Source organism: Miniopterus natalensis, chromosome 1 (assembly GCF_054644295.1).
Source record: "Miniopterus natalensis isolate mMinNat1 chromosome 1, mMinNat1.hap1, whole genome shotgun sequence".
Classification (NCBI taxonomy): Eukaryota; Metazoa; Chordata; class Mammalia; order Chiroptera; family Miniopteridae; genus Miniopterus; species Miniopterus natalensis.
This window is the reverse complement of record NC_142081.1, coordinates 7,897,373-7,924,070: the sequence shown is the minus strand read 5'-3', so window position 1 is coordinate 7,924,070 and position 26,698 is coordinate 7,897,373. Positions and strand designations below refer to the sequence as shown.

At 43.7% G+C, this 26,698-nt stretch overlaps 1 protein-coding gene and 1 long non-coding RNA gene across 5 annotated transcripts in view; one reads left to right on the top strand and one right to left on the bottom strand.

Moving 5' to 3' along the window:
* Positions 1-5,492: 5,492 nt before the first annotated feature.
* Positions 5,493-13,705, bottom strand: LOC107536654 (uncharacterized). Its single transcript, XR_001603169.2, has 3 exons — positions 13,618-13,705; positions 12,771-12,918; positions 5,493-5,616 (listed from the first exon to the last, which is right to left on the bottom strand). It is a non-coding gene; the product is annotated as an uncharacterized LOC107536654 (long non-coding RNA).
* A 672-nt stretch (positions 13,706-14,377) lies between these two features.
* PPP4R4 (protein phosphatase 4 regulatory subunit 4) overlaps positions 14,378-26,698 on the top strand; it is a 70,844-nt gene continuing 58,523 nt past the window's right edge. For 3 of the 4 annotated variants that reach the window (XM_087818432.1, XM_087818427.1, XM_087818435.1), the window contains exons 1-2: positions 14,403-14,534; positions 16,015-16,088. In XM_087818432.1, coding sequence (XP_087674558.1) covers positions 14,418-14,534; positions 16,015-16,088 — 191 coding nt within the window. In that variant the 5' untranslated portion in view covers positions 14,403-14,417. Of the gene's footprint in view, positions 14,535-16,014; positions 16,089-26,698 lie in introns of all 4 variants that reach the window. The other variant, XM_087818439.1, reaches the window with a different exon arrangement.

The window sequence follows — 26,698 nt, the reverse complement described above, 5'->3', positions numbered from 1 at the left end:
GTTACTTGCCCAAGGTCACACAGGTAATAGGTGACAGGGGTGAGGCTCAATTCCAAATCCAATGAGCTTCCTATTACACTATGTTGCCTTCCACGTCTACAGCAGAGACACGAAACACACGGCGTGCGGAAGGCTGCAACAGACCATGGGCATAAATGCTGGGGCACCCGGATTAAGGAGGAGTCGAGGGTGAAGATGATCCGAAATAGTTCCAGGAGGAAAGCAAACGAAAATTGACCTTTTAAGGGTAAGGCGAATGGCTGTGCATGGAGAAAAAGGTCAGAGCACTCGTGGTCGGAGGCAGCGTGAGCAAAGGGAGGGGCAGGAGAGCACAGGGTTGGTAACACCGGCAGAGGCAGGAGCCCTCGTGGGAGCCGGAGGCTAAGCTGGGGTGGGACTTCGCTGTCAGAAACATGGGGGCCGAGACGTTGGACTGGCTGCAGTGGGATTTAGGCATGAGGTCAAGTTCTTGAACAGAAAAGTGACCCAACGAAAGCAGAGATTAAGGAAGATTAAAATCCAAGGTACACAGTTTGCTTCCACGGTCAGGACGTTGAAGAATGCACGTGACACAGCTCTGTGAATTAGGTATTCATAACAGGTGGCTTTTAAACACATTGAGTTTTCTATCGTTGGGTATATTTAAAAAAGGGCTGTCATTCAAAATGCAGCTAACACATGAAGTAGGTGTTTTTCCCTTTTTCTGACTTAATGAATTTAACTGACACGTGTATTACTTTCCTGGAAAACTACTGCCCTCGAACAAAACCCATGATCAGGTGCACTCCCGCACGGCTGAGAGGAGCCCTGTCACTTTGACAGTGGAGGGTGGTGGGCACCTGGAGCTGGAGCTCCGCCATCTGCCCCCTGAATGGACTGAACCCTCAACAGGTGCTGAAAAGGAGGGCTTGGTCTGAGGATTCTCAGGGCAGTGATGCCCAGAATGGGCCCCGGGTGCCAGGCTCTGCTTAGACCCAGAGTGGAAGAGCTCCTTTTCCAAGACATGGTGAGAGCCTGGAAGATGGTTTTGGTTTGGTTTCTATAAAACAGTCAAACCAGAGTTAAGCAAACATAAATGAATTAACCTAGGGCTTAGGGGATGAGTAAGCTAGAGGAAGGTGAAACCCAAGGCTGAGATAGTAAGGGGTCATTTGAGAGGCCCGAGTAGGTGATAGCCCGGGGCCATGGTCATTGCACAGCCACCAAGTGTGAAGCTCTGTGCTAGGCATAGGGTAGATGTAACGATGACTGAGGCCAGCTATCTGCTCTCAGATGGAGAAGCCACAGTTGCGGGTCCTCAGATGTCACCTCTTCAAGAACTCCTTCTCTGAGACACACACACACACTCGCATGGTCTGATTCAAGAACAGCTGCTCTACCAGGGGGCCCCACAGCCCTATGTGTTTATACTGATCATGTTTGCTCATCCCACTGAATTGTCATTTGCTAACTTATCTGTCCCCCGTGCTCTCTCCAGTGCTAGTGTGCCATCGCTCGGATCAATGTTTTAAAAAATTGATCATCCAGTGAAACGAGGTAAGGGGTTTAAATCCAGCTGAGGGAGTGAATAACTTTGAGTTATCTTGAGACCATTTACTTTCTTAAGAGAAGTGGTTTATGAAATGTCTTTCAGAAATTCAGCAAAAAAACAACCCATCTCAAGTGTTCCAGGGTGATTACGGAATTCTGAGAAGCAGCAGCCACTGACAGACTAATGGATGCCCAGCCACTGGGGACAGGCTGGACTGTGGGGCAGAGCCACTAGGAGGAAACGCCCATCGCCTCTGACTCTCTCACTCCTGGGGAGAAGAATGCAGCTTTCGCTCTCCCACGACCCGGAGAGGGGAGTGGCTTAGGGTGATGACAATGACCATTAATTGTGGAAATATTGCCTCTCACTCTTCTACTTACATGGTGGTGTCAAGCCCTAGGCGTCTACGCTTGGCCACTATGACAGCACCATACTGAAAGGGAAAAGGGACAGAAGATGAATGGCTGCCACCCGTGGGTGGGCCTTTGTGGACTGGCATGTGAGGAATCGTATTTCCTTCCTCCCTCCACATGACCTTAATTCTTCCTTGACCTCTCTGTTCTTTCACGTGGCTCTAGGAAATATCCTTTAGGCCTCTGGACAATAATAGACTAACTGTATAGGTGACGAAAAACACAATCCCACAATTCTTTCTGCAGTGTTAAGTTCACTCTAATTATGTTAGCATAATGAGTTGACACAAGACACACGGTGGTCATGCTCATACCAGGCAGTCATGGTTTCTTAGCAACAAACTAGAAACTGTGTTAAGTAGGTCTTGTTTGCGTCTAGGTTCGTGTGTATCAGGAGCTGCAGTCACTGTGGAAGGTAGATGGGTATTTTGTGCATGCATTGATTTCTTCTTGAGAAATATCTGCTTATGCTGACATTTCAGGTGTGCTAGGCTTTGAGTTAGAGCAATTTGTCTGGATTGGCATAGAATATCCAATATGAAGATCTGCCTTCGTTCCTAAATCCATCAACCCCTTCTTTTTTTGTTGCTCGAATGATCTTAGACTACCTGATTTCTATTTTACCTCCTGCAATAGAGGTTCAGAAAGGAGAAGAAACATGTGCCAGGTCACTCAGCTGGTGAGGGACAGGCCAAGGATTCAGACCCAGATTGGCCCACTGTGTCATGTTTGTGGGGATATGGAGGAGGTTTCTGGTTTGAATCTTGACCTCATATAGTGTCTTTTATTTTTTAAAATTTTTCATTTCAGATAGAGGGAGGGAGAGGTAGAGAGAGAGTTGAAACATCAGTGATGAGAGAGTCATTGATCAGCTGCCTCCTGCACGCCTCGACTGGGGATGGAGCCCGCAACCTGGGCATGTGCCCTGACCGGGAATCGAACCTCGATCCCCTGGATCCTAGGTCGATGCTCAACCGCTGAGCCATGCCCGGCCAGGCTATAGTGTCTTCTTAAAGCTGGGAGCCAAGGTGTTCTTGGGTGTCTGTGATGTATTATCACTCCTGTAGAGCCCAGCATCAAATGGTCATTGTTCTGGCAGGCCCTTCCTTTGGATCAAGATGCGGGAGGGAATGAAGCCAGACTCTAGACTCCATGGTGTACACTTTCTGCCACGTCACTGGTATTCTATTAGTATGTGCTGAATGAATGAATGAATGAATGAATGAATGAATGAATGAGTCTAAGTCCACTCACAGCCAAGGTTTGCACTTGCCATGCAAACTGAAGCAGAACATAATGGTGTCCATTGCCCAATACTCAGGCGGTTATTTTGCTATGGGCGACAGTACTTTTGCATGTTACCAGAGAATTGTAAGTTCTCACTGTTCAAGTTATTGCTCTCAGTAATTATCGTGGTGACACAGGGAGAGAAACGGAGCTGCCCCCTCTTATGAAACAGTGAGCCAGCGTGAGTCAGGAATGAACATTAGCGGGTGTTGTGGCGAAACAGGTGGCAACGGACTGCCTAGGGCTCTGTTTGCCAAGACACACGCTCTCGCAGCGCGGCCTTAAGATCCTCGCTCTGTGCGGCTGAGAAATTCTGCAGAAGCATTTGACACCGCTTCGTTCCTTTCATCCCGAATGTGAGCCATTCTGACACAGCCTTACTGCTGAGGTGCTTTGAGCCTTTCGGACCACAGCGTCTATATATAGCTAGGTCTCCAAATATAAACTCACAAAGCTCTGCCTCCTCTCCCCATCCAACCCACACCCTCTGGAAGCGCCTCCTTGTGCGTTCAGCATCTTCAAGTTGTCCCCGAATGTGAGGGCGAGAGAAACCCTGGGTTCCTGAACCATCCTTCATGCTCTCGTTTGTGTCTAGTCATTAATCATTTCTTCTGTTTTGTCGCTCTTACAATAAATACTCATCAATTTCTTGCCAAGTGCCAGACAAGCTGGGAGATGTGAAAATGAATGTCATTCTCTGTGGCGAAGAAACCCCACTCATGGGACAGAGCGTCTTTGTGGCGCAGATTTTATTGAAGAGTTGCTGGCAAAGGAGGGGCCTTTAAAACCCAGCAATGCCAACAACTTAATATTGAATATTAGACATGTCTTTAAAAGTCCTTCCACTACTCTGTCTCTTGGTGTTTTCGTCATCTCCTCTCTTCCCTTTTCCCCAGAGCAAGAGATGACTCAGGGCTTACACTTTTGATGGCTGAAGATTCATTGATGACAACTCCTCAAACAGTAAGCCCCCGTCTGAGGTCTGCCTCCCTCCTTTAGCTCCCTCTTTAAGGGGAAGGGGCGAGTAGTATCAAGATGTAATTTACCCATGGATATGAATTACATCACACACTTCCTCCTCCACATCGCCCCACCCCTTCCCAATTTGGTTTAGAAGTCACTTTTGAATAACTACAATCAGTTTTGGTTTTAAAACACTTACATGGTTATTGTATGAACCTGCACTTGTCAATAGTTTGTAGATGTTGTTTTGATTAGTGGATATTTGGTTCTGTCCATCATCCACGGAGACATTTGGTCCATGCCGTAAGGTCTCTGAAATTTGGTTCTATCAAAAACATCCTTGAGCATATTTGGTCCAGGCCAAATGCTCCTGCCCAAAACATCTGTGCTTAGGAAAACCCTGGGTTTGAATAGCTCATTAACATTTATTTATACTCTTGGTTTACTATCATGTTTTATTGGTCCAATAATTGCAATATTATTGACTATGTTCCCTATGCTGTACTTTACATCCCCATGAATATTCTGTAACTACCAATCTGTACTTTAAAAAAAATATATATCTTGCCCTGCCGGGTGTGGCTCAGCGGTTGAGTGTCGACCTAGGATCCAGGAGATCGGGGTTCGATTCCCGGTCAGGGCACGTGCCCGGGTTGCGGACTCGATCAATGACTCTCTGATCATTGATGTTTCTCTCTCTCTCTCTCTCCCTCTCCTTTCCTCTCTCTGAAACATCAATGATGAGTTATCATTGATCGGCTGCCTCCTGCACGCCCCCGACTGGGGATCGAGCCCACAACCCCGGGCATGTGCTCTGAGTGGGAATCGAACCACCATCTCCTGGATCCTAAGTGTATGCTCAACCGCTGAGCCACACCCTGCCAGGCACCAATCTGTACTTTTTAATCCCTTCATCTTTTTCACACATCCCTCCTGCACCCCCTCCCATCTGGCAACCATCAATTTGTTCTCTGTATCTATGAGTTTGTTTCTGTTTTGTTTGTTCATTAATTTTATTTTTTAGATTCCCCACAGAAGTGAAATCATATGGTTTTTGTCTTCAAAGACAAGTATTAAAACAAGAGATACACCTGGTGTTCTTATCACTTAGGAAATGACAAGGGTTTTGGGAGCTCTGTGCCAGGAACCAGGGCCAGAGACCAATATATATATTTCCTATTATCTCACAATTGCCTATTAATGGTAGACAGAATAGGTATATTAATCCCTCAGATAATTTAAAAACAACAACTTCTGAGCCAAGAGTTTTAATCTTTTTCTTTATGACATCTGTTAATCAGCTGTGATCCTGAACAGATTTGTGTTCCATCAATTTTCTTCTGCTAGAGAGGCGGTCCTCAAGAGGGAAGAAGATGGGAGTTGACAGGCATGAAAAATTCATGGTTGGGGGGAAGCAAGTCCCTGCAAAGGAAGGATTAATTTTCAGGGCGTATAGAATTTGATATATTAATAACCGGTCTGGTTCAGAAGAGCTTCGATGAACAAATCTGTTGAGGCAACACTAACTTCAAAACTTTGGGGGTGGGAAGGGGGGTGAATTGTGGCTGTGGGTCCTGGGCTTTCCTGTGTGTATTGATGTATTGAGGTCAAGGTGAACAAATGCTATCAGGAGAGGCCAGACTGCAGTTTTCCAAAAGCAGATGGTTAGGTGGGGAAGAAATCGAAAGACAGTTGCCTGGAGTCCTGGTTCCATTTTACCTCTCTCCTAAATGAAGCTCATTGTTGATTAAGAGAGTCAAGGAAGTCAGATTTACACTGCATTTATTTATTCACTCCACCATTTCTTGAGCGCCTACTGTATGCCAGGCACTGTGTTAGGTGCTGGGGCTTTGAAGCAAAATTCAGCTAAGTCCTCGTGTGTGAGAAGCCCTCAGTTTATCCTGAAATGAAATGTGGTGATTGGGTTGGTGGTGGGCATGGAGCCCTCCCATCTCTTGGTGCCTTGGGAAAATGACCACTGGAATCCAGCCCCCTCCCCATGCTGGAGGAAGTCATTCTACCCCACAGAGGTTGGTAAGCTGTGAGTCGTCATGGCAACAGAGTAAAGGAAGTTGGAACTGGGTGCGAGGGCCCCAGCTGTGAGCGCACTGTCCCCTCCTCCTCTGCCTGAGTTCTAGCCTGATGATTCCATGCTTACTGCAGAGACAGTTTCCCAGGATATGGGATTTGGCTGCAGAAGAGGGAAAAGAAAGGGGGCTGCTGGGAAGGCGAGAGGATAGTAGAGACACTACTGAGTCAGATAGAAAAATAAGCTAAAAGGCATGACCCTCATTGGACCCTCAGTGCACGCCGGGCACTGCTGTGCATTGTGACCGTCTCAGTTGATTCTCACAATAATGCGGTGTGGCTGCCAGTCCTCTTTCCTCATTATAGAGGTGAGGAAACTGAGGCTCAGATGGGCTACAGATAAACCACCCAAGGAGACAGCAGAGTTGAGGTAAGTACCTGGGAGTGTCTGATTTCCATGCCTGTGCTCTCAGTGCCACCATGGTGACAGTACCTGGGGGTGTGGAGGGGGAAGGGCTAGAATGCAGATTCCCAAGTGCAGCTCCAGATCTGCCCAATCAGAATGTCTGGGGGTGGGGCCCAGGAACCAGCATACAAAGGCATTTTGGAGGTTGCATGGTCTGAGTGAGGCCTAGAGAGGGGGAGTGACCTGCCCAGGTCCCAGGGCTAGTGGGGACTCAGAGCCAGGTCTTCTGTGCCAGCCTAGTGGGCTTAGAGGTGTGGAGAAAGGTGTTTACTAGGAGCCAGACAGGATATGATGGGCCACCACTGGAAGTTGTCCTTTATTTATGATGACAAGGCTCCATCTAACCTGTGCTCCAAAGAAGAAAGAAAAGAGGGAGAGAGAAGCTTAATCAGTGCTCATTATATTTTCTTTTCAGCTTTTTTGCCTGGAAGGCCAACCCACTTTCCTAGCCTGGTCACCAGGGTAACCATCACCCCCACCTTGACAGTCAAGTGCGTACCAGCTCCTTGCACCCACATCCACGGCCTCGGGGACTCAGGCCTATAATCAGCCTCCCGCTGCTCTGCACACAGGCAACAGTCAGCCGAGTCAGCCAGACAGCTCCCTGCTCTCTGGGCCCATCACCCCATCACGGTTCTGCAGACACCCCCTCCCCATGCTCACGTACCGTGTATGTTTCCCTCGCCCACTGCCTCCCAGGAGACAAGTGTGCAATCTGCTCCCAGTGTGTATCATCACCTCTGGAGGGTGGAATCTGCCCTCGAGATGGGGCACAACCCAACACACGCGGCCCACGCAGGAGAAAAACACCCCCTCTCAGAGGAGGGGAGTCTTGGCAGTGAACATCCTTTCTCCCTCCAGAGACAGCTGAGGGGGAGGCTGGAGTTTAGGAAGAGTTTGCAAAGTGACATCAGAAGAGGGGCTCAGGCAGCAAAAACAGAGGAGGGCTGGGAGATGAAGCAGCTCCCTGGCTGCAAGCCCAAGGGTCTCCGGTCTAGGACATCAGAGCCCCTCCATCACTACAGACACCTGGAGCCTGACCATGTAGGTAAGGAGGCTGGGCGCCCTCTTCAAGGACCCACCAAAACAGTCTCAGGAGCCAGGCTGCTAGGGCCATGGAGTCCCCATCAGGACTTCAGAAAAACCAATTCCATCCAGCTTGCGAGGCCCAGGGCCACCCCAGCGCCCTGCCTGCTGGGCCCAGAGCCTACCTCCACTGCTGGAGCCCATCGGCGCTTCCCACCCACTCTCCCGATCCTTGTCCCAGACACTCCACTGTCTCCCTCCTCACCTCTTCCTTCCCTTGTCCTGGGTCGTGTCAGATTCTCTGGGTCTCACCTGTCTCCTAGGCTCTGAGCCACTTACTTGCTCAGCCCTGGGGACACGGATTGCTGTCCTGATTACCCTCCTTTCTCTGGCCCTGCAGTCTGAGGCTAACCCTTCCAGCCGTCCTCCCGAAGAATCGGGGCCTGCTTCCCCAGAGACCGCTAAAGAGAAGGCGGGTGAACTCCCCAAGGAACCAACTTTGATCAAGACCGGAGCAGCCTTCCCTGCCTCCTTCCCCTGGAGAGTTCCCCGGCCCAGGCTTCTGCACAGCCTGTCTAGAGGCGTCCTGTGAGGTCGAGCACCTGGCTGTGCCTGTGCGTGGACTGGGGGCCCGCGTGGCAGCCAGTGCCCTGTATTTGCTTCCCATCTTGCCCCACCTCCCTTCTCCCTGGCTGCCCTGGGATGGCACCTCCCAAGGAAGGGTTAGCACTTAAGCTTTGCCTTGGACTGTTTTCTAGGGAATCTGGGCTAAGTCGGCATCTAGATTCAAATAGAACAGAATTCTGGTTCTATTTTCTAGTCTAATTCCCTCATTTGACAGAGGAGCTGAGGCCCAAAGAAATTAGGTGACTTCCCCAAGTTTACAGCTACTTAGTGGAGAAGCTGTGCCTATTCATTACTTTAACAAATACTTACTGAGCACCTACTATGTACTAGGCATCATTCTAGTCATTGAGAATGTAGCGGGGAGGGGAGAAAGACTGTAAATGAGATGAATATTCAGAATGTTAGACTGACAAGTGCTGGTGGTGGTGATGGCAGGTGTTATGGCCTAAATTATGTCCCCAAAAATTCATATCTTGAAGTCCTAACCACAGTACCTTAGAATGTGACTGTATTTGGAGACAGGGCCATTAAAGAGGTGAGCTAAAATGAAGCTATTAGGGCAGGCCCTAACCCAGTGTGACTGTTGTCCTCATAAGAGGAGGAAACCTGGACATGCAGAGACACCAGGGATGCCTCCACACACAGAAAAGACCATGTGAGGACATGCACCTTGATCTTCAACTTCCAGCTTCCAGAACCGTGAGCCAATAAATTGCTGTCGTTTAAGTCATGCAGTCTGTGGTATTATGCTAGGAGGACCTAGCAAACTTAATGCAGAAGGGTTTTAATTTTGTAAAAGGTATCCTGAGCTGGCCTCACCAAGGTGCCATTTGAGTAACACCCTGAAGGACACAATGGAGTGAGCTATCTGAAAGTCCAATGGAAGAGCATTGCAAGCACAGGGAATGGTGGGCTCCATGGCCCTGATCGGGATCATATGGCCAGTGTTTGCAAAGACCAAGGAGGCCAGGGTGCATGAAAAAAGCAGTGGGGAAGGGGGAAAATAGGAAGATTTGAAGTCAGAGAGGATGTGGGAAGACATTCTGCGTGAGATGGGGAGCTACTGCAGACCTCATAGCAGTGGTTCTCCATTGGGGGATGAGGAATTGTTCCTAGATGTCCCATTTGGCAGCATCTGAAGACATTTTCCATGGTCACAACTAGGGGTGGGGGTGAGGAGAGGATAGGACAGGATACTGACATCTAGTGGGTAGAGGCCAGGGTGCTGCTAAGTAACCTACAATGCAAGATCTCTCCTCTTTCCCAACAAAGTACCGGGCCCACATAGAAACAAGGCTAAGAAGCCCTGGTTTAGAGCTGAAGGTGACTGGGTCTGACTCTTGTGTTATCAGGATCACTCTGGTTGTGTTGGAAGCAACTTTAAAAGTGGCAGAGCAGAAGCAGAGGCTCCATTAATCCAGTTGAGAAATAATGGTGGCTTGGACCATGGGGGTAGATCTTCTATTCTGCAATTTAGTGCTCTCTGCTCTATCCTTCCTGCCCTTTCCCTCTTTCTCTTTCCATTTTCTCAATAAGCATCAATAGAGCCCTACTATTGCTAACTATGTGTCAGGTGGTGGGCAGATTCCAACAGACGTGGCCCACTAGGAACCTAATCTATTTGCCCAGACTCAAGCTGAAGAGAAGGGAGCTACAGGGAGCAGCTACTGACATGGGGGCAGACTTTGGGAAGTTAGCTTGGGGCTGCAGATGGAGCTCTGCAGCAAGTGTCCCCAGCTGCCATCTACTCAGACACTAAAGAGAGCACAGAATGGCCCAGTTGGCGTGGCTTAGTGGTTGGTCATCTACCTACGATCCAGAAGATCGAGGTTTAGTTCCCGGTCAGGGCACATGCCTGGGTTGTGGGCTTGATCCCCAGTACGGAGTGTGCAGGAGGCCACCAATCAATGATTCTCTCTCATCACTGATGTTTCTAGCTCTCTCTCCCTTTCCCTTCCTCTCTCTGAAATCAATAAAAACATATTAAAACAAAAACAAAAACAAAACAACACAAATGTATTATCTCAGAGATCTGGAAGTTAGACTAGGGTTTCACTGGACTAACCAGGGCTGCATTTCCATCAAAAGGCTCTAGGAGAGTTCAGTGTTTGGCTTTTTCCTTTCCCAACTTTTAGAGGCTGCCTGCTGTGGTGCTCCTTCCATCTTCAAGGCCAGCGATGGTCAGTGAAGTTTCTTTTGCCTCACATCACTCAGACATTGACCCTCCTGCCTTCCTCTTTCACTCACAAGGACTCTTATAATCACATTGGGCTCACCTAGATAATCCAAGATAGTCTCTCCTCCCTAAAGATTTCTCAATTAGTCACATCTTCAAAGTCCGTTTTGCCATATATGTTAACATAGTCACAGGTTCAGGAATTAGGATGTGCACATCTTTGGGAGACCATTATTCTGCCTCTCATAGTAATCAACTGATTCACTAATTTATTAAATATATATATATTTTTAAACATATCTTTATTGATTTCAGAGAGAGGAAAGGAGAGGGACAGAGAGAGATAGAAACATCAATGATGAGAGAGTCATTGACCGGCTGCCTCCTGCACGACCCCCACTGGGGGTCGAGCCCACAACCCAGGCATGTGCCCTGATTGGAATTGAACCCTGATCTCCTGGATCCTAGGTTGATGCTCAACCGCTGAGCCACGCCTGCCGGGCTACTCATGAAGGCTTTGAAATACTTAATTTTGATGCTATAGTTAGTATATTCTCTCCACCTACATGACTACCAGCTTGTTAAAGTGCAGCTCATCACCACTTAGACATCACTAAGGGTGCTTTTCAAAACTGTTTGAGCACGTTGGTTGACGTGTAGAAATAGCTGTCTCAGATCTAGACCATTTGAACACATCAAGAGACAGATACGCTAATCTCTTGATAGTTTGATAGTAATAGGTACTGGTACTGTGATCAAGACAGTTGATCATGTCTCTAAGACTCTTCAGCAAAAAGATGTAAGAAAAGTAGGAAAATAGAAACCTCCAAAATGTTGTTTGGTAAATAACAGTAGGCTGCTTCTAGGGCACACTGAGACGAGTCTTAAGACAGCAGTTCAGGTAAGGAAAACAGGCTCCAGGAATTGTTCCACTGCGTGTTACTGGCAGAGTCAGGACTGGGACTCTGGTTTCCTGGCAGCCAGGCACCGGTGGGCTCTTTCCACCACAGTCATAGATTCCAGTCATCAAATGGAACATTTTCCTTCATCAACCTCCTGCCCTCTAACAGCCAACATTAAAGCTACGTCTTTTTGTACTCAATCAGTTGTCATTAAGAATGTCATCAAAGCTCAGGTGATGCTGTTACAAAATCCAAATTGGAAATAATACTTCTTAGCTGAAACAGGGTAAAGTTTGCAAATATTATTCAGTATAAGTTACGAATCAAGGGGGAAAGGAGGAGAATTTCAGAAATTGACAGAAAAGGGAAGCTGCAAGGTATTTGCTAAGCCCCTTCTCCCACTTCGCCTTTTATCTGTCCTGATCCCATCAGGATATACCCCTTTCTGCTTTCCCTCCTTAGTGGAATAGGGATTAGAAAACCTGAATTTCAGTTTTGGCATAACCACTGACTCTGACAGGTTTTTTTTGCTTTGAACTTCAAAGGCAATACTGAAAAAAAAAAAGCAAAAAAAAAAAGCAAAGAGTGGGAGGACCCACTCCACCATATATTAGGACATATATAGCAGAGCCATAGCAGCAAGACAGTGCAGCATTGGTACAAGAACTGGACTAGGTCACCAGAACAGCAACAAGAACCCAGAAATGTGTCTATGGAGACTTGGCATACAAACCAGACACCAGCACACATTGGTGCGGAAAAGATGGATTGTTTGGTGGGTACTGCTGGGAAAACTGGCTCCTGTAGTGAAAATAATATCGTATTCCTACTTTGAATGAATTCAGAACTAACTGTGATAGGTAAAAGTACGAAGTTAAATAGGGGAAATGTAGGAGAATATTTTACGACCATGGGTAGAAAAGATCCTTTAAATGAGACCCCAAAGCACACTCTGCAAGGCTAAAATTTGATGCACTTGGCTACACCAAAATTAAGGATTTCCCCTATTCTGTAAGACAGCAAATACCAAGTTAACAGGATGCATGAAAGATTGGGAGATATTTGCAATGTCCAAGAATATATAAGAACTCCTTCAGTTCATTCAGAAAAAAATTATAGGAAATCGAGCAGAAAAATAGGCCAAGCATGTCAATAGGCACTTCACAGAAGAAAAAAATCTCAATGGTTCTTAAGTATATATGGAAAAATAATTAACATCACTAACCATCAAAGAAATACAAATGAAAATTACAATGTGATATTACTCTATCAATATCAGATCAATATAAATTAGGACATCAGATAATACCCAATGTTACTGTATAGAATGGGGAAACAGGAATCTTCCTACCTTTATGTGTCATTGGTGGGAGTGCAAAGTGACAAAGCCATTCTGGAGGGCAACGTGGCAGAGTGAGACTAGGCACTTGTGGACGCCATGACCCAGCAATTCCATTTTTCTTGTGGTCTGTAAGAGACGTGTCCCATCCCAGCATTGTCTGTGGCAACAAGGAACTGCTGGTGACCTAACTGGCCGTTACTTAAGGAACTGATAAGTAAAATGTGTTAGATGCACAAATCCAGTGCCATCAGTGGTAGGAATTAATGAACTCCTAATATATACATATATAGCCTCATGGATAGATCTCTATGTTGAGGGAAAAACAAAACAAATCTCTTATGAGTTAGCATAAGAACATTCATGGATATTAAAAACAGATAAACTAAAAACAGTACCTTTCCAGGGGAAAGCATCCTGGATACTGGAAAATTTGTATAAAGAGTGTGCTAAGGAGAGGTACAGAAATGGACGTGTGTAGAGGCAATGAGTGGGAAAAAAGTAAAAGAGAAAAGAGAAGGGCCTTGCTGATACTTGTCCCTGAGGTCCCCAAACTCGCCTCAGTAGCCCTGACATCGCTTTGTATTCTTTGTTTTTTTTAAAAAATTGATTTCAGAGAGAGGAAGGGAGAGGGAGAGATAGAAACATCAATGATGAGAGAGAATCATCCATCGCCCGCCCCCCTACGTTTGATTAATAGAATCAAAAGCGATCCCCTCGATGTGGCCTAGAGCAGGGCCCCTTCCACCCCTCGCCAGGCACTCGCTTCCCGACGCTCCAGGTTGTACTCCGGCTGCAAGTCCCGCAACCAACCCCCGCGCGGGCTTCGCTCCGCAATGGCCTTACTCTAATTATTTACCTCTCTTGGAAAGGTCTTCCGGAGAGTTTAAGATTCAGTGTAAGTGTCTCCCCTCCAGGAGTCCTTTCCTGACCGCTGCCCTTTCCGAACGCTAGCCCCTCATTTCCACCCCCCTCTTCCCCATTGGCGCCGCACGGGCCGCGAGGCCATTGCTTATTTTGGGTACACACCCCTCCCCCAGGACCCGCGCCGAGCGAGGCTGGTCTCGGGGTGCACCGCACGCCGGCCGGGACGGCAGTCGCGGAATTAACCGCGAGGTTACTTCCGTCCAGCGAGTTCGACCCGACCCCGCCCACCTCCCCTCGCTCTGCTGCCCTCTCATTGGGTCAGCCTCCCATCGCCCGGCCCCGCCCCCGGCCCGCCCCCAACACACCCCGAACCCACCCCCGCCGGCGGCCGACACTCTGCGCACGCGCCTTGGGGTGGGGCACGCTCCGGGGGGAGAGCGGAGCGAGCTCCGGGGCCGGCGTGGGCCTCCGCCAGCGTGCGAGGCGGTTGCGTCCGGCCCTCGAGCGCGCCGCGCCGGGGAGGGGGCGGGACTGAGGCGGGCGCTACGGCCCCTCCCCCGCCCTGGCCCCGCCCCCGCCGCGCCCGCGCTCCTCGCCCCGCCCCCTCGCCTTGCCCGCCCCGCCCCCTCGGCGGCCGCGCTCCTTCTCTAGCTGCCCGCTAGCCGCTCGCCGCCCGCCGGGTTCCCGCGGCCGAGAGCGGGAGAAAGTCCTGCTGGCGGGCGCCAGCGGGGCTGCGCGCGTCCGGCATCCCGGGGCCGCTCCGGCCCGGGCGGCGAGGGGGCCCGGCGGTCCATGCATCCGCCGCCGCCCGCCGCCGCGATGGATTTCAGTCAGAACAGCCTGTTCGGCTACATGGAGGACCTGCAGGAGCTCACCATCATCGAGAGGCCGGTCCGCCGGAGCCTCAAGGTGCGCGCCCCGGGGAGGAGGAACTGCCCCCAGGGCGCCCGGCGGCCGGCCGGTGCCCCGGCCCCCATCCCGCCCCATCCCGCCCCGCCCCGTCCCGAGGCGGCCCCTGTCGGTGTCCGGCTGGTCCCTCAGTCCGCCTCCGGTCGCCGTGTCACCCTAAACCGGCCCTTCCCTGGGCCCCTTCTTCGACGCAGCCCCGCTTCTCCCAGCCTGGCCCCCCTCCTCGAGGGACGGGCCCCTGGGTCTGTCCTCTGACCCGAGGCCAGCCCCACGGCTCCTGGACGCCCCCGGCTGGCTCCCTAGTGCTCTCCCGCAGCCGCCCCCAGGAACGGCCGGCCGAGCCCCTGCCCCTCGGGCCAGCCCGGCGTCTCCCCCGCGCCGCCCCTTTCGGGGTCGCGGCCCCTCACTGCGGCCCCCTTCCTGCGGCCCCCAGGAGCTGCCCGCCCCTCGGAGCCGCGGCCGGCCTGCCCTGGGCCCCTCACTGCCGCCCCCTCCCGGCCCCTGCAGCTGCCTCGGTCCTGGCCCCAGTCCCACTCTTCAGTCAACACAGCCGCGATTCTGACCCCCACCTCTCCATGAGACACCCCAGACCTCGTCCCCCCTTCCCCCAAGTCATCCCGGGCCTCCCTTCACCTCGCAACCAGCACCCATGCTGGAGCCGTCCTGCTACCGATCTTCAAAGCCCCGTCGACCCTTTGCCTCCATCCCGAGTCACCACAGTCCTTTCCTTCCTTTCCTCCCAGCCCCGCCGCGACTATCCCAGGACCCTGGTTCCCCCCCAACCTTCATTCGCTGCCCCCCCCACCGGCACCCCACCCCCACCCCACCGGCACCCCACCCCGCACAGTCATCTTCCTCCCAGCCTCCCAGAGGCTCCAGCCCTCACTGCTGGCAAACCTAGTTTACGGACCCCCCCCCTCCCCCGCCCCCAGCCATCCTCTTAATAGCTCCTTTAGCTCTTACTCTCGAATCTTTGATTTCCTTCCAACCCCAGATTTTATACCACCCTCCAGATTTCGTCTTTTTCATTCCCATTCGGGTGCAGTCTTCATCCATCACCCTTTTAGCATTTCCTTGGGTGGAAAATGCTGGAGAAACAGCCTTGGGATATTAGAGATAAAAAGTGTGTATACATTTTATATATGCATATAAAATTGATTTCAGCAATGTTCTGAAGCCACAATGTGATTCTCAAGCTTCAATCTAGAAGCCAGAAGAGTTAAAAAAAAAAAAAGAAACAAATAAAAACCAAACCCCAAACCTCCACAACCCAAACCCAACAATTAGAGACAACTAGAGAGACCTCTGTGGCTGAGGTAGTCACCTAGACTCCTCAGACCCTTGATTAGTTTTCAGTGTAATGCTTAATTGTGAAACTTTTTCATTAGTCAGTAGTAGTTATATAGGGTCCCTGGAGTGGCACTGGGGGGGCAAGACTGATGGATGTTTGTGTGCATAATTTGTATTTTACGCTTGACAGACACCAGAAGAAATAGAAAGATTGACAGTTGATGAAGACCTCAGCGATATTGAAAGGGCCCTGTATCTGCTCAGGTATTTAGGAAAGTCATTCAGTGAAATTGCTGCTCTTTCCCCTGTGGCTGCGTAGATGAATGCTTTCTGAAATGTCATGCTACGGTTGTGTTCAGACTTACCTAGCCATCTGAGCCACAGTACTTTTGCATGCATAGCAGTTAATTATGTTACAAATTAAGATGTAGGTATAGATTTACAAATCTGAGAACTGAAATCAAATAAGATTCCTAACTTAAAGAATGTTGGTTGGAGGAGGAGGAACAGAACTAATCGTTTAAATTGACTATCATTCTTTTTTTAATTTTCCAGCTTTCATGGTTCTCCTAGAACATCCAATAAGTTTAGATGGAATTTAAGACTATCTAGGGATTAATTTAACTGTAGAGTGTGAACCTTATATACTAATTACTATATAGAAAAAAAAATCCACAAATATGGTAGTTGAATTTGTTGCTCAGGATATACTGTCCCTGTTACTTTGGCTATGTGAGCTTTATTATAATGCTTGAGAGATTTTAAAATTTAATTGCATCTACTCTCATTTAAGATTCTTCTCACAAGCTCTACAGAATTGCTTAAGGCAAATGTTTGTTACAAAATATTTACAAGCTTTCTCAACTATTTTAAAAACTGAGTTTAGCTTCTTAAAAGTTGATGTGGCAAACATTAATGAACATATCTATGAAAATACTTCAGAAACAGAAAATTTTCTAAGGTGTCTTGTGCACTTTTGTTTTAAATTTTTTTTTTTAAACTAGCCCAACACTTTTTTCCCCTTTTAGCAAAGTAGTTTTCATTTTTGTTTTTCAGAATCAGATTTTGAAAACTGGTGTTACTTACCTCCTGGGATATTTGTCATCCTTGTGTCCTTGGCTTAGGTCTTCTTTGCCAGTTTCAGGTCCCGGCAAGTTACTTGTTTTTTCTTGTTTATAGGTCATGTTTCTAGTCCCATGTTATCCATTGAAGGATCCTGTAAAGAAAAAGAAAAAAAAAGGAAATCCCCTCTCCTTGACATCCATTATAAAAATTATTCTTTAGCCTATTAGTGGCATCTTGGGTTTCTGTTCTTAGTTTAGTGAGAATTTTAGCATTCTTACAATTTAGACTATCCTCTCCAATAATCCTATCACTTTAAAATGTTTCTGGATCTTGGACCTTCCTTCTGTTAATGTTATTGGTGGTCTTTGGTAGAAGGTTCTCATCATTTCTATTTGTTTCTTTAAAAGAAAAACTTTTATTTGGGTATAAATTAACAGTTTGTGTTTTGGTGTTTACATAGAGAGTAATCCAACATTTAATCTATTTTGATATTTTATTGTTATATTTGAAGTACTTCATTGCTTAATAATTAACATGTCCAACACAGTGAACAGTAGTTACAAGCATCTGTCTTTTCTCATAGTCCTTTTCATTGGAGTGGGTAAAAGTTTGGATAAGTTTGTTTTAGCATACAGCAGCTAATGATCTGAAATAAATTCTTTCTTACTCCTACTGAATTCTTTTCTTTGTATAAACCCTGGCTTACAATGAGGAAATGGAGAGTCTTGCTCTACTTACTTGTGACAGCAGATACCTTATTCTAGATATCAGTGACAAGGCTTCTTTTTTAGGATAGCTTATTTGTTTTCTATTTTACTTTTATTGTTTGTTAATGAACCAGGTCTTCTGACTTGTCTGTATTTCTCAGGCACAGAACATAAGTTTCATCCAGTTCTGGAACTTACAAAGCCCTGATAGAGACAGATGAGTCCTTTCATTCTTAGACAAGAGAATTTTAAAAGAGATCCGATATCTTTTTTAGTTTCTTGTGGCTCATCTACCTTGAAGGAGGTTTGCAAGATGACTGAGAAGGCGAACACTAGTTTGGTTGTGTCTGGGTATCCAGCTGAGTTCTTCTATTGTTTTCCTAACATCTCACCACCTCCTGGGGGAAAGTGGGATTTCACCTTTAAGCCAAGACTGTCTGAAAGGTTCTTTCTTCCCTGGGATTCCGGGGAGGGTGTGGGAGTGTTTGTAGAACTGTTCCAAACTTTGCCTCTGTTAAAGCCTCATCTGCTCTCATGTACTGAACCTTCTATTTTAAATGTAATTTATTCCCTTTTTTAAAATTTGTACTCCTCAATGCTGTAGAACCTAATATTGAGTTCTGTGTTTTTTTTCTCTTTCTGATTTTCAGGTTTATTTTTGAGTGCTTTACATTTTCCTTTGTATTGGGTCTTTAATTTCCAGATTTTCTTTTTTACTCTCTGCTTTTGAATGTCAGATTTGTTTTTTAGCTCCCTTACTTTGTATATTAAAACTATTTTGGAGTATTATGTTAAATTAGAATTCAGATTCAGATGTGTAGGAAATGCTTTACATTAGTGGAGATTCTGATAGCATTTAAATAGAATCTAATATTTAAAAAAGTATTATATGCAGAGCACTATCATCCAATAAATAACAATTACACTGTTTATTATCTTAACCTAAAGTGTGACAGATCAATTGTTAATGCTGTTTTCACAATTAAGTTTAGGATATTCTGGTATTTAAAGATTTGACACAGATGAATTTATGATTTTGCATAAATATGATGCTAATATACCCATCTGTAGCATTTAGCACTGAAGCAAAACAACTTTCCTAATAGTCACAGCTTGTGGATTAGTCAAAATCATACCCCAACATCTTTTTCCTGTTCTCTGTCTTTGTGATTTTGGCATATATTTTAGGAAAGTACTTAAAACGTGAATTATTTTGTTAGAGAAGGATCCTTAAGTATGTATGCTGTGCTTTTTCATTAGGTAAATCTTCACTCATACCTCTAATTGCATACCAGATAAATTCCAGACTCCTAAACTTGTCATAAGTGACTCCATCTTAGCTGTGTAATGTGGTGTCCCATTAGGCCCTTGCTTTATTTTAACGGCTTGATTGAGATGCAGTTCATATACAATATAGTTCACCCTAAAGTGTAGTGGTCAGTGGTTTTAGTGTATTCAGAATAGTTAACCATCACCACAATCAAGTTTAGAACATTTTCATCACCCCAGTAAGAAGCTCTGTACCTATTAGCAGCTCTTCTGCACTTTGTCCCAACCTTCCCAGCCTTTGGGAACCACTAGTCTATTTTCTGTTTCCATGGATTTGCCAATTCTGAACCTTTCATGTAAATTAAATGATACAGCATACAGCTTTTTGTGACTGCCTTCTTTCACTTAGCATGTCTTCAAGTTTCATCCATGCTGTAGCATGTATCAGTCAGTACTTTATTCTGTTCTACTGAATAGCGTTCTGTTGTGTGGCTTACCGCATTCTGTTCATTCGTTTTGTTCATCAGCTGGTGTATACTTGGGTTGTTTCCTCTCAGCCCTTCATTTTTGAAACAGTCATGCTGGCCTCTTCACTGTTACTTAGATATACTGTGTTTATCCTTACCTCTGCTCTTACCCATCCTGGGATATCCATTTATCCTACTTAGCCAACATTTTCGATCCCTAGGATCCAGCTGTAATCTTGCATCTTTCATCAGGCCTTTCCTGACTGCTGAAACCCCATGGGTCCCAGGCTTCTCTGAGCTCCCATATCATTTAGTGGTTGTATCCCTCAATTAATTAATTATACTTTGTATTCCATAACACGTGTGTGTGTGTGTGTGTGTACGTACGTACATTTTCCTTAACAGATTGCAAGTTCTTGGAGGACAAGCTGTATTTTATGTTGTTGCTATTTTGATTCTTTCTTGTACTTTGCTGTGATGTAAATAAATACCTCTTAGTAGAATAGAGTGTATTTGTTTATTTGAAAATGACCAGAATGCCAGATGGGTTAAGCAATTTCTGATTTTTTGGTATCATATGCAATAGAATCAGACAGATTTAAGTTATATCCTGTTCTATCATTTATTATCTGTGTGACTATGGGCAAGTTACTTACGGTTGTTAAGCCCTTGTTTTCTCATCTGTAAATGGAAATAATAATTTCTGTTCGCCCAGGTTGTTGCATTATGTGTGGAGCCCCTGCCACAGAATAGGTACCTAATTAATGTTAATCCCCTCTGCCACCTTTCTCCTTTCCCTACTTCCTTGCTGCTTAGGTGCTCAAGGTAGATTTCAAACTTTAAGAGAGGATGACCATATTAATTCCAATAATTTAATAGGGTAACAGGCAAGTGAGGCATATTAGCTGAAGTTTGTGATAAATATCTATTAACTTTCTTTGCTAGTAGTATTTATCAGAAACTAGAATTTCTCAAATTATAAGTAAGCATTTTAAACTGAGTTATAATTATGGTCAGCTTGTATTACAGATTTGTATTTGTTTTACCAAATGACCTTAAGCACTATTTGCTATTTACGTTATGCATTAAATGTGTTGATTGGTTAATGTACCAAACCTAACATTTATGTTGCTTACTTTTGCAGTCACTTGTCACTTTTAAACTATATTTCTCTTTGCACTGTGAATTTTAAAACATTTTGCACTTTTCCTTCCAGGCACTGTCAGGATAAAAGTGCATCTTTAGAACTTTTTCCTTTTTTCTTTCTCTTCCCATATTTTTAAAGGAGTAAGTGCGCCCCCTAGTGATATCACAGGGTGAGAGTTCTGCAGCCAAATCTGGAAATAAAAGTTAAGGTGCTGACCCTATTGAGTGGTAAAAATTGTAACTTTCTTAGAATTAGGGTCCCATGAGGAGTATTCAACCATTGAATATGTGAGTTTCTTCAACCATGAAGAAAGCGTTCAGATTTACTTTTTCACAGTCACCACTTTTGGCTTTATCCTTTGGTATGTGATAATCATGTCAGAAATAATGGCAAAATCTGTTACATCCTCATGCATGGATGTGACATATTGTGTAATTTTCCATCCAAATGAGAGATGTTAATAATGGGAAATATGTGTAACTCAACTAATAGTTACTTAGGACAAATCTTATCAATTTATTGAGTACTTACTATTTATTAGGCATCTCCTGGGCAAATGAATGGGATTGTACTAGCAGATACTTGTGTTCAAGGAAGTACTTGTTTAAGGATGCAAATGCATTTTTCTTAATTTTCAATAGAAGAGAAGTCATCCCCAATTAACAAGTGTGTTGGGCATTGAGAAGAAGGCAGTGTGCTGTGTCAGAAATACTTTATATTAAGACCCATACAGATTGATTCTTGGGGGCTGAGGCTGGCTCATTTACTTACCAAGATACCTTGGATAAGTTTCTTTTCTTTTCTGAGTTCAAGCCTCCTAATCTAAACTGGGAATAATAGTAGGCACATTATAGGATGTTAGGAAGATTCGAGGAAATGTACATAGAGGGCACAGTGCTTGGTGCAGAGTTGCGTTCAGTAAGGGATAATAGTTACTGGCCTTCTAAATCATCTACTTGCAGTTCAGAACACAGTTTACTTTGGATGTGTAGGAAAATTTCCATTCAGAAACTTACTGTGTTATAAAATTTTCTCTCCAGATGGTGCCCCACTGCAGTTAATCCTCCACTGTGATCCAAGGCAACCAATGATCTGCTTTTTGTCATTATGGATTGGTTTTTCATGTTCTAGAATGTAGACATATGTTTTTATATCTCTTGGATAAATGCCTTAGAATGATAGATCATATGGTGAGTGTGTGTGTGTATGTATATATACATATATATTTATTCTTTTTTACAGCTTTATTTAGATATAATTGACACCCAATGAACTGTACATATTTAAACTGTACAGCTTCATGAATTTTGACGTATATTTATACCCATAAAGCCATCGTAACAATTAAGATAATGACCATATACATCACCTCCAAAAGTAACTTTGTGTCCCTTTGTAATATTCTCTCCCCTTTCTCTGATCCCTTACCTCACTTCAGGTAACCATTGATGTGCTGCCACAATAGATTAGTTTGCAATTTCTAGAATGCTATAGAAATGAATCATATAGTAGCTACCATTTTGCCTGGCTTAATTACTCAACATAATTATTTTGAAGTTTATTCATGAAGTTGCATGTATCAATAGTTTATTCCTTTTTGTTATTGATAATTATTCCATTTTAAGGATATAATACATTTTGCATATCCATTCATCAGTTGATAGACATTTGGATAATTTCCAGTTTTTGGCTATTGCAAACTAAATGGCTATAAACATTCATGTACAAACCATTGTGTGGACATGTGCTTTCCATCCCTCTGGTAAACAGCTAGGCTGGAATGGCTGGGTCATTTGTAGGTGTATGTTTACATTTTTAAAGAACTGCTAAACTGTTTCCAAAGTGATGGTGCGATTTTACATTTTCACCAGCAGTGTATGAGAGATGAAGTTGTTCCCTGTACTCGCTGATGCTTGGTATGATCAGTCTCTTTGCTTGAGCCATTCTAGTGGTATTTCTAGTGGTCTAGTGTACTGGTATTTCATTATTTTATAATTGAATTTTCCAGATGACTTAGGGATGTTTACATTCATTTTTGAGCCAGCCATATAGCTTGGTGAAGTATTTTGCCTATTTGTTGGATATTTGCTTTGCAAATATTTTCTTCCAGTCTGTGGCTTGCCTTTTAATTTTTATAAGAGTGTATTTTAAAGAGCAAAGGTTTTTGTTTTTTTTTTCTTTGCTGTGGTCAAATTTTGATGAGGTCTAATTTATTGCTTTTTTTCTTTATAGTTAGTACTTTTTGTGTTATATTTAAGAAATTTTTTCCAAATCCTAGCTCATTAAAATATTTTGCCTGTTTTCTTTCAGAAGTTTTAAGGTTTAGCTCTTAATTTTAGGTCTCTGATTCATTTCCAGTTATGTGTATGTTGTAAGGGAAGAGTTGAGATTTATCCCCCCTCCCCAAATATGGCTATATTGTTCAATAAAAAGGGCCAGTTTGCTAAAAACCAGGGGATCTGGCATCTGTCTCTGTGATCACATTCAAGTCATTTAAGTTTTTCAGGCACTGTTTCCTTCTCTTTCCTCCATATGATATAATGGGTTAGGCCCAATAGAAATTAAGTTTCCATGTTGTGTCAGCAGGCTATCCTCAGTTCTGAGAAAGAAAACAAAAGCTGTGAACTCCAGTTTCTTATTTCATCCATTAAGAGGTGCTAATGGACATTCCTGAAGGACAGAAGCTCCTTGGATAGTAAAGAGTTTCAGATCTTTAAAAAAGGGTCATATGTAAGATAGATATTAATAATTTAGAAAGTACCTATGTTTCATTAAGGATTGGATGCAATAATATAATCAAACCAAAAATACTATTCATTTTGCTAAATTAAAGTATATCAGAGTTGAACAATATTTTCTTTTTTAAAAAAAAAACACATTTTTATTGATTTTAGAGAGAGAGGAAGGGCGAGGGATAGATGGAAACATTGATGAGAAAAGCATCAATCAGCTGCCTCCTGCACACCACCTACTGGGGATTGAGCCTGCAATCTGGGCATGTGCCCAGATGGAGAATTGAACCAGTGACCTCCTGGTTCATGGGTCAGTGCTTAACCACTGAGCCACGCCAGTTGGGCTGAACAATGTTTTCTTTAAAGAGTTCTGTACATTGTAGATTTGGTTTGAATAACTTAGGCAGAATGTGTACCTCATGTAATTTTCTAATTATTTGGTGGATTTTTAGATATCTTTCTGTTATTGGTTTTTAGTTTAATTATATAATGGTCATAGAACATACTTTGCTTGACTTCAGTTCTTTTAAATTTGCTGAGCTTGTTTTTTGGCCAGAACATGTTGATCCGTTGAATATTCCATGTACACTGGAAAAGAATATGTATTCTGCTATTGTTGGGTATAATGTTATAAAGTGTCAAATAGGTCAAGTTGGTTGATGGTATTTTCAGATTTTCTGTATCTCTAAGGATATTTTCTGTCTACTTGTTCTGTTGACTGTTAAGAGTGGAGTATTGCAGTCTCTAAATTATAACTGCAGATTTGTCTATTCCTTCTTTCAAATCTATAGTTTTTACTAATAATAGTTCATGTATTTTGATATCTGCAGTTAGGTATGTATAGAATTTAAGCCATTTTAGTGGATTATTATGTTTTCTTGGTGAATTAATTCTTTTATAATTATGTAATGTTTGTCTTTATCCCTAGAAATAGCCTTTGTCTTGAAGTCTACTTTATCTGATATTAATATACTTACTCCAGCTTTCTTTTGGTTAATGTTTACACAGTATATCTTTTTATGCCAATTTACTTTTTTAGAAAAATAATTTTTATTTTGTAGGTATTTTACATTTCCAGAAACTTTGCAAAGTTACTACAGAGAGTTCCTGTATACCTTTCACCAGTTTGCTTTAAAGCTAAATTCTTACATATCCGTGGCACCTTTGTCAAAACTTGAGAGATTAATATTAACTAAACTACAGACAATTATTTTCACTAGTGTCCTTTTTTCTGTTTCAGTATCTAATCCAGAATACCACACTGGATTTAGTTGGCATTGCTCCTTAGTTACTTCGTGGCTGTGGCACTTTGTTAGTTTTTCCTTGCTTTTCATGATTTTGATAGTTTTGAAGAATACTGGTCAGGTATTTTGTAGACTGTCCCTCAACTTGTGTTTGTCTCATGTTTTTCTCCTTATTAGATTTGGTTATGGGCTCTTGGGAGAAATGGTGAAGTGCCTTTCTCATCTCATCATTTCAGGGGGTATACACTGTCAACATGACTTATCACTAGTGATATTAATCTTGATCACTGGGTTAGAGTAGTATCTGCCAGGTTCCTCCACTGTAGGAGTGGTGAGAGAGGACCTCCCAGCCTTGGTCCTGGTCTTAGGGGAAAGACAAAGCATTCAGTTTCTCACCATTAAGTATGATGTTGACTGTAGCTATTTTATAGATAACATTAAGGAAGTTTCCTCTATTATTAAATTGCTGACAGTTTGTTTTTGTTTTTATCATGAATGGGTATTAAGTGCTTTTTTAAAATCCTCACCTAAGGATATGTTTTTATTGATTTTTTTTTTTTTTTTTTTTTTAGACAGGAAGGAAGAGAGAGAAAGAGAAACATCAATGTGAGAGAGAAACATTGATTGGTTGCCTCCTGTAGGCTCCCCTACTGGGGATGGAACCTGCAACTTCGGTTTGTACCCTGGCTGGGAATCGAACCCACAACATTTGGTGTATGAAACGATGCTCCAACCAACTGAGCAACCCAGCCAGGGTGGGTATTGAATCTTGTCAGATGTTTTTTTCTGAATTTATTAATGATATATGTCTTTTCTCATTTTATTTTTTTAATATGCTGAATTATACTGATCAGTTTTCAAATGAACCAGTCTTGCATTCTTGAGATGAAATCCACTTGGTCATTTGACCAAGTGAGTCTTTTTATATGTTTCTGGACTCTATTCGCTGCTATATTTTTAAGGATTTTTGCATCTATTTTGATGAGAGATATTGGTGTGCAGTTTTGTTTTCTTGTAATACAAAGTAACAGTTTTGGTTTTAGGGGAATGCTCATGAAATGACTTGGGATGTGGCTTCCTATTTTCTGGAAGAGCTTGTGTAGAATTGGTATTCTTTTTTAAATGTGAGGTAGAATTCACCCATTAAACCATCTGGGACTGAAATTATTTTTTGAAAGGTTTTTAACTAAAATTCAATTTAGTTAATAAATGTAGGGCTATTCCTGCCATGAATTTCTTTTTGAGTGAGTTTTGGTAGTTTTTTTCTTTCAAGTCCAGGCATACCTTGTTTTATTGCTCTTCACAGATGTTATGTTTTTTACATATTGAAGGCAAGACTCTCCACCAGCAAAGATATTATGACTTGCTTTATTGCGTGGTCAGGAACTGAACCTGCAATATATCATAGTATGCCTATATTTGACTTTATTTCATCTGAGTTATTAAATTTATGGGCATTTAACTGTGCTATGCTAGTATTCCCTTTTAATGTTTGTGGGATCAATAGTGATGTCTCTTCTTTAATTTCTGATATTGGTAATATGTGTCTTCTCGATTTTTTTCTTGTTTAACATGGATAGAGATTTATCAATTTTACTGATCTATTCAGAGAACCAGCTTTTGGTTTCATTATTTTTCTCTAATGTTTTTGTTTTCAATTTCATTGATTTTTGTTGTAACATGTATTATTTCCTTCTGCTTGCTTTGCATTTAATTTTCTCTTCTTTCTCTAGTTTCTTAAGGTGGAAGCTTAAGTTAGTGATTTTAGTGCTTTTTTCTGTTCTAACATACACATTTGAATGCTGTAGATTTCCTTCTATGCACTGTGTTAGCTGCATCATACAAATTTTGATATGTTATACCTTCATTATCATTTAAATAAAAAAATTTAAAAATATCTAGAGACTTCCTTGACTTATAAGTCATTTAGAAGTGTGCTGTTTAATTTTCAAATATTTGGGACTTCTTCAGATTTTGCTGTTGTTACTGATCTCTAGCTCCATTATGGTTTGAGAATGTGCTTTGCCTGATTTCTGTGACTTCCTCCTTCCTTATTGCAGGTCTGATTTCATTTCCTCTGTTCTGTCTTCCCTTGGGGTATACCCCAGTTATCCTTGCTGTTCATTAAACATACCAAGTACACATCTACCTCAGGGCTCTTAGACTTACTGTCCCTTCTGCTTTTAGTGTTTCCTCAGATACTTACATTGCTAGCTCTATCATTTCTTTCAGATCTTTACTCA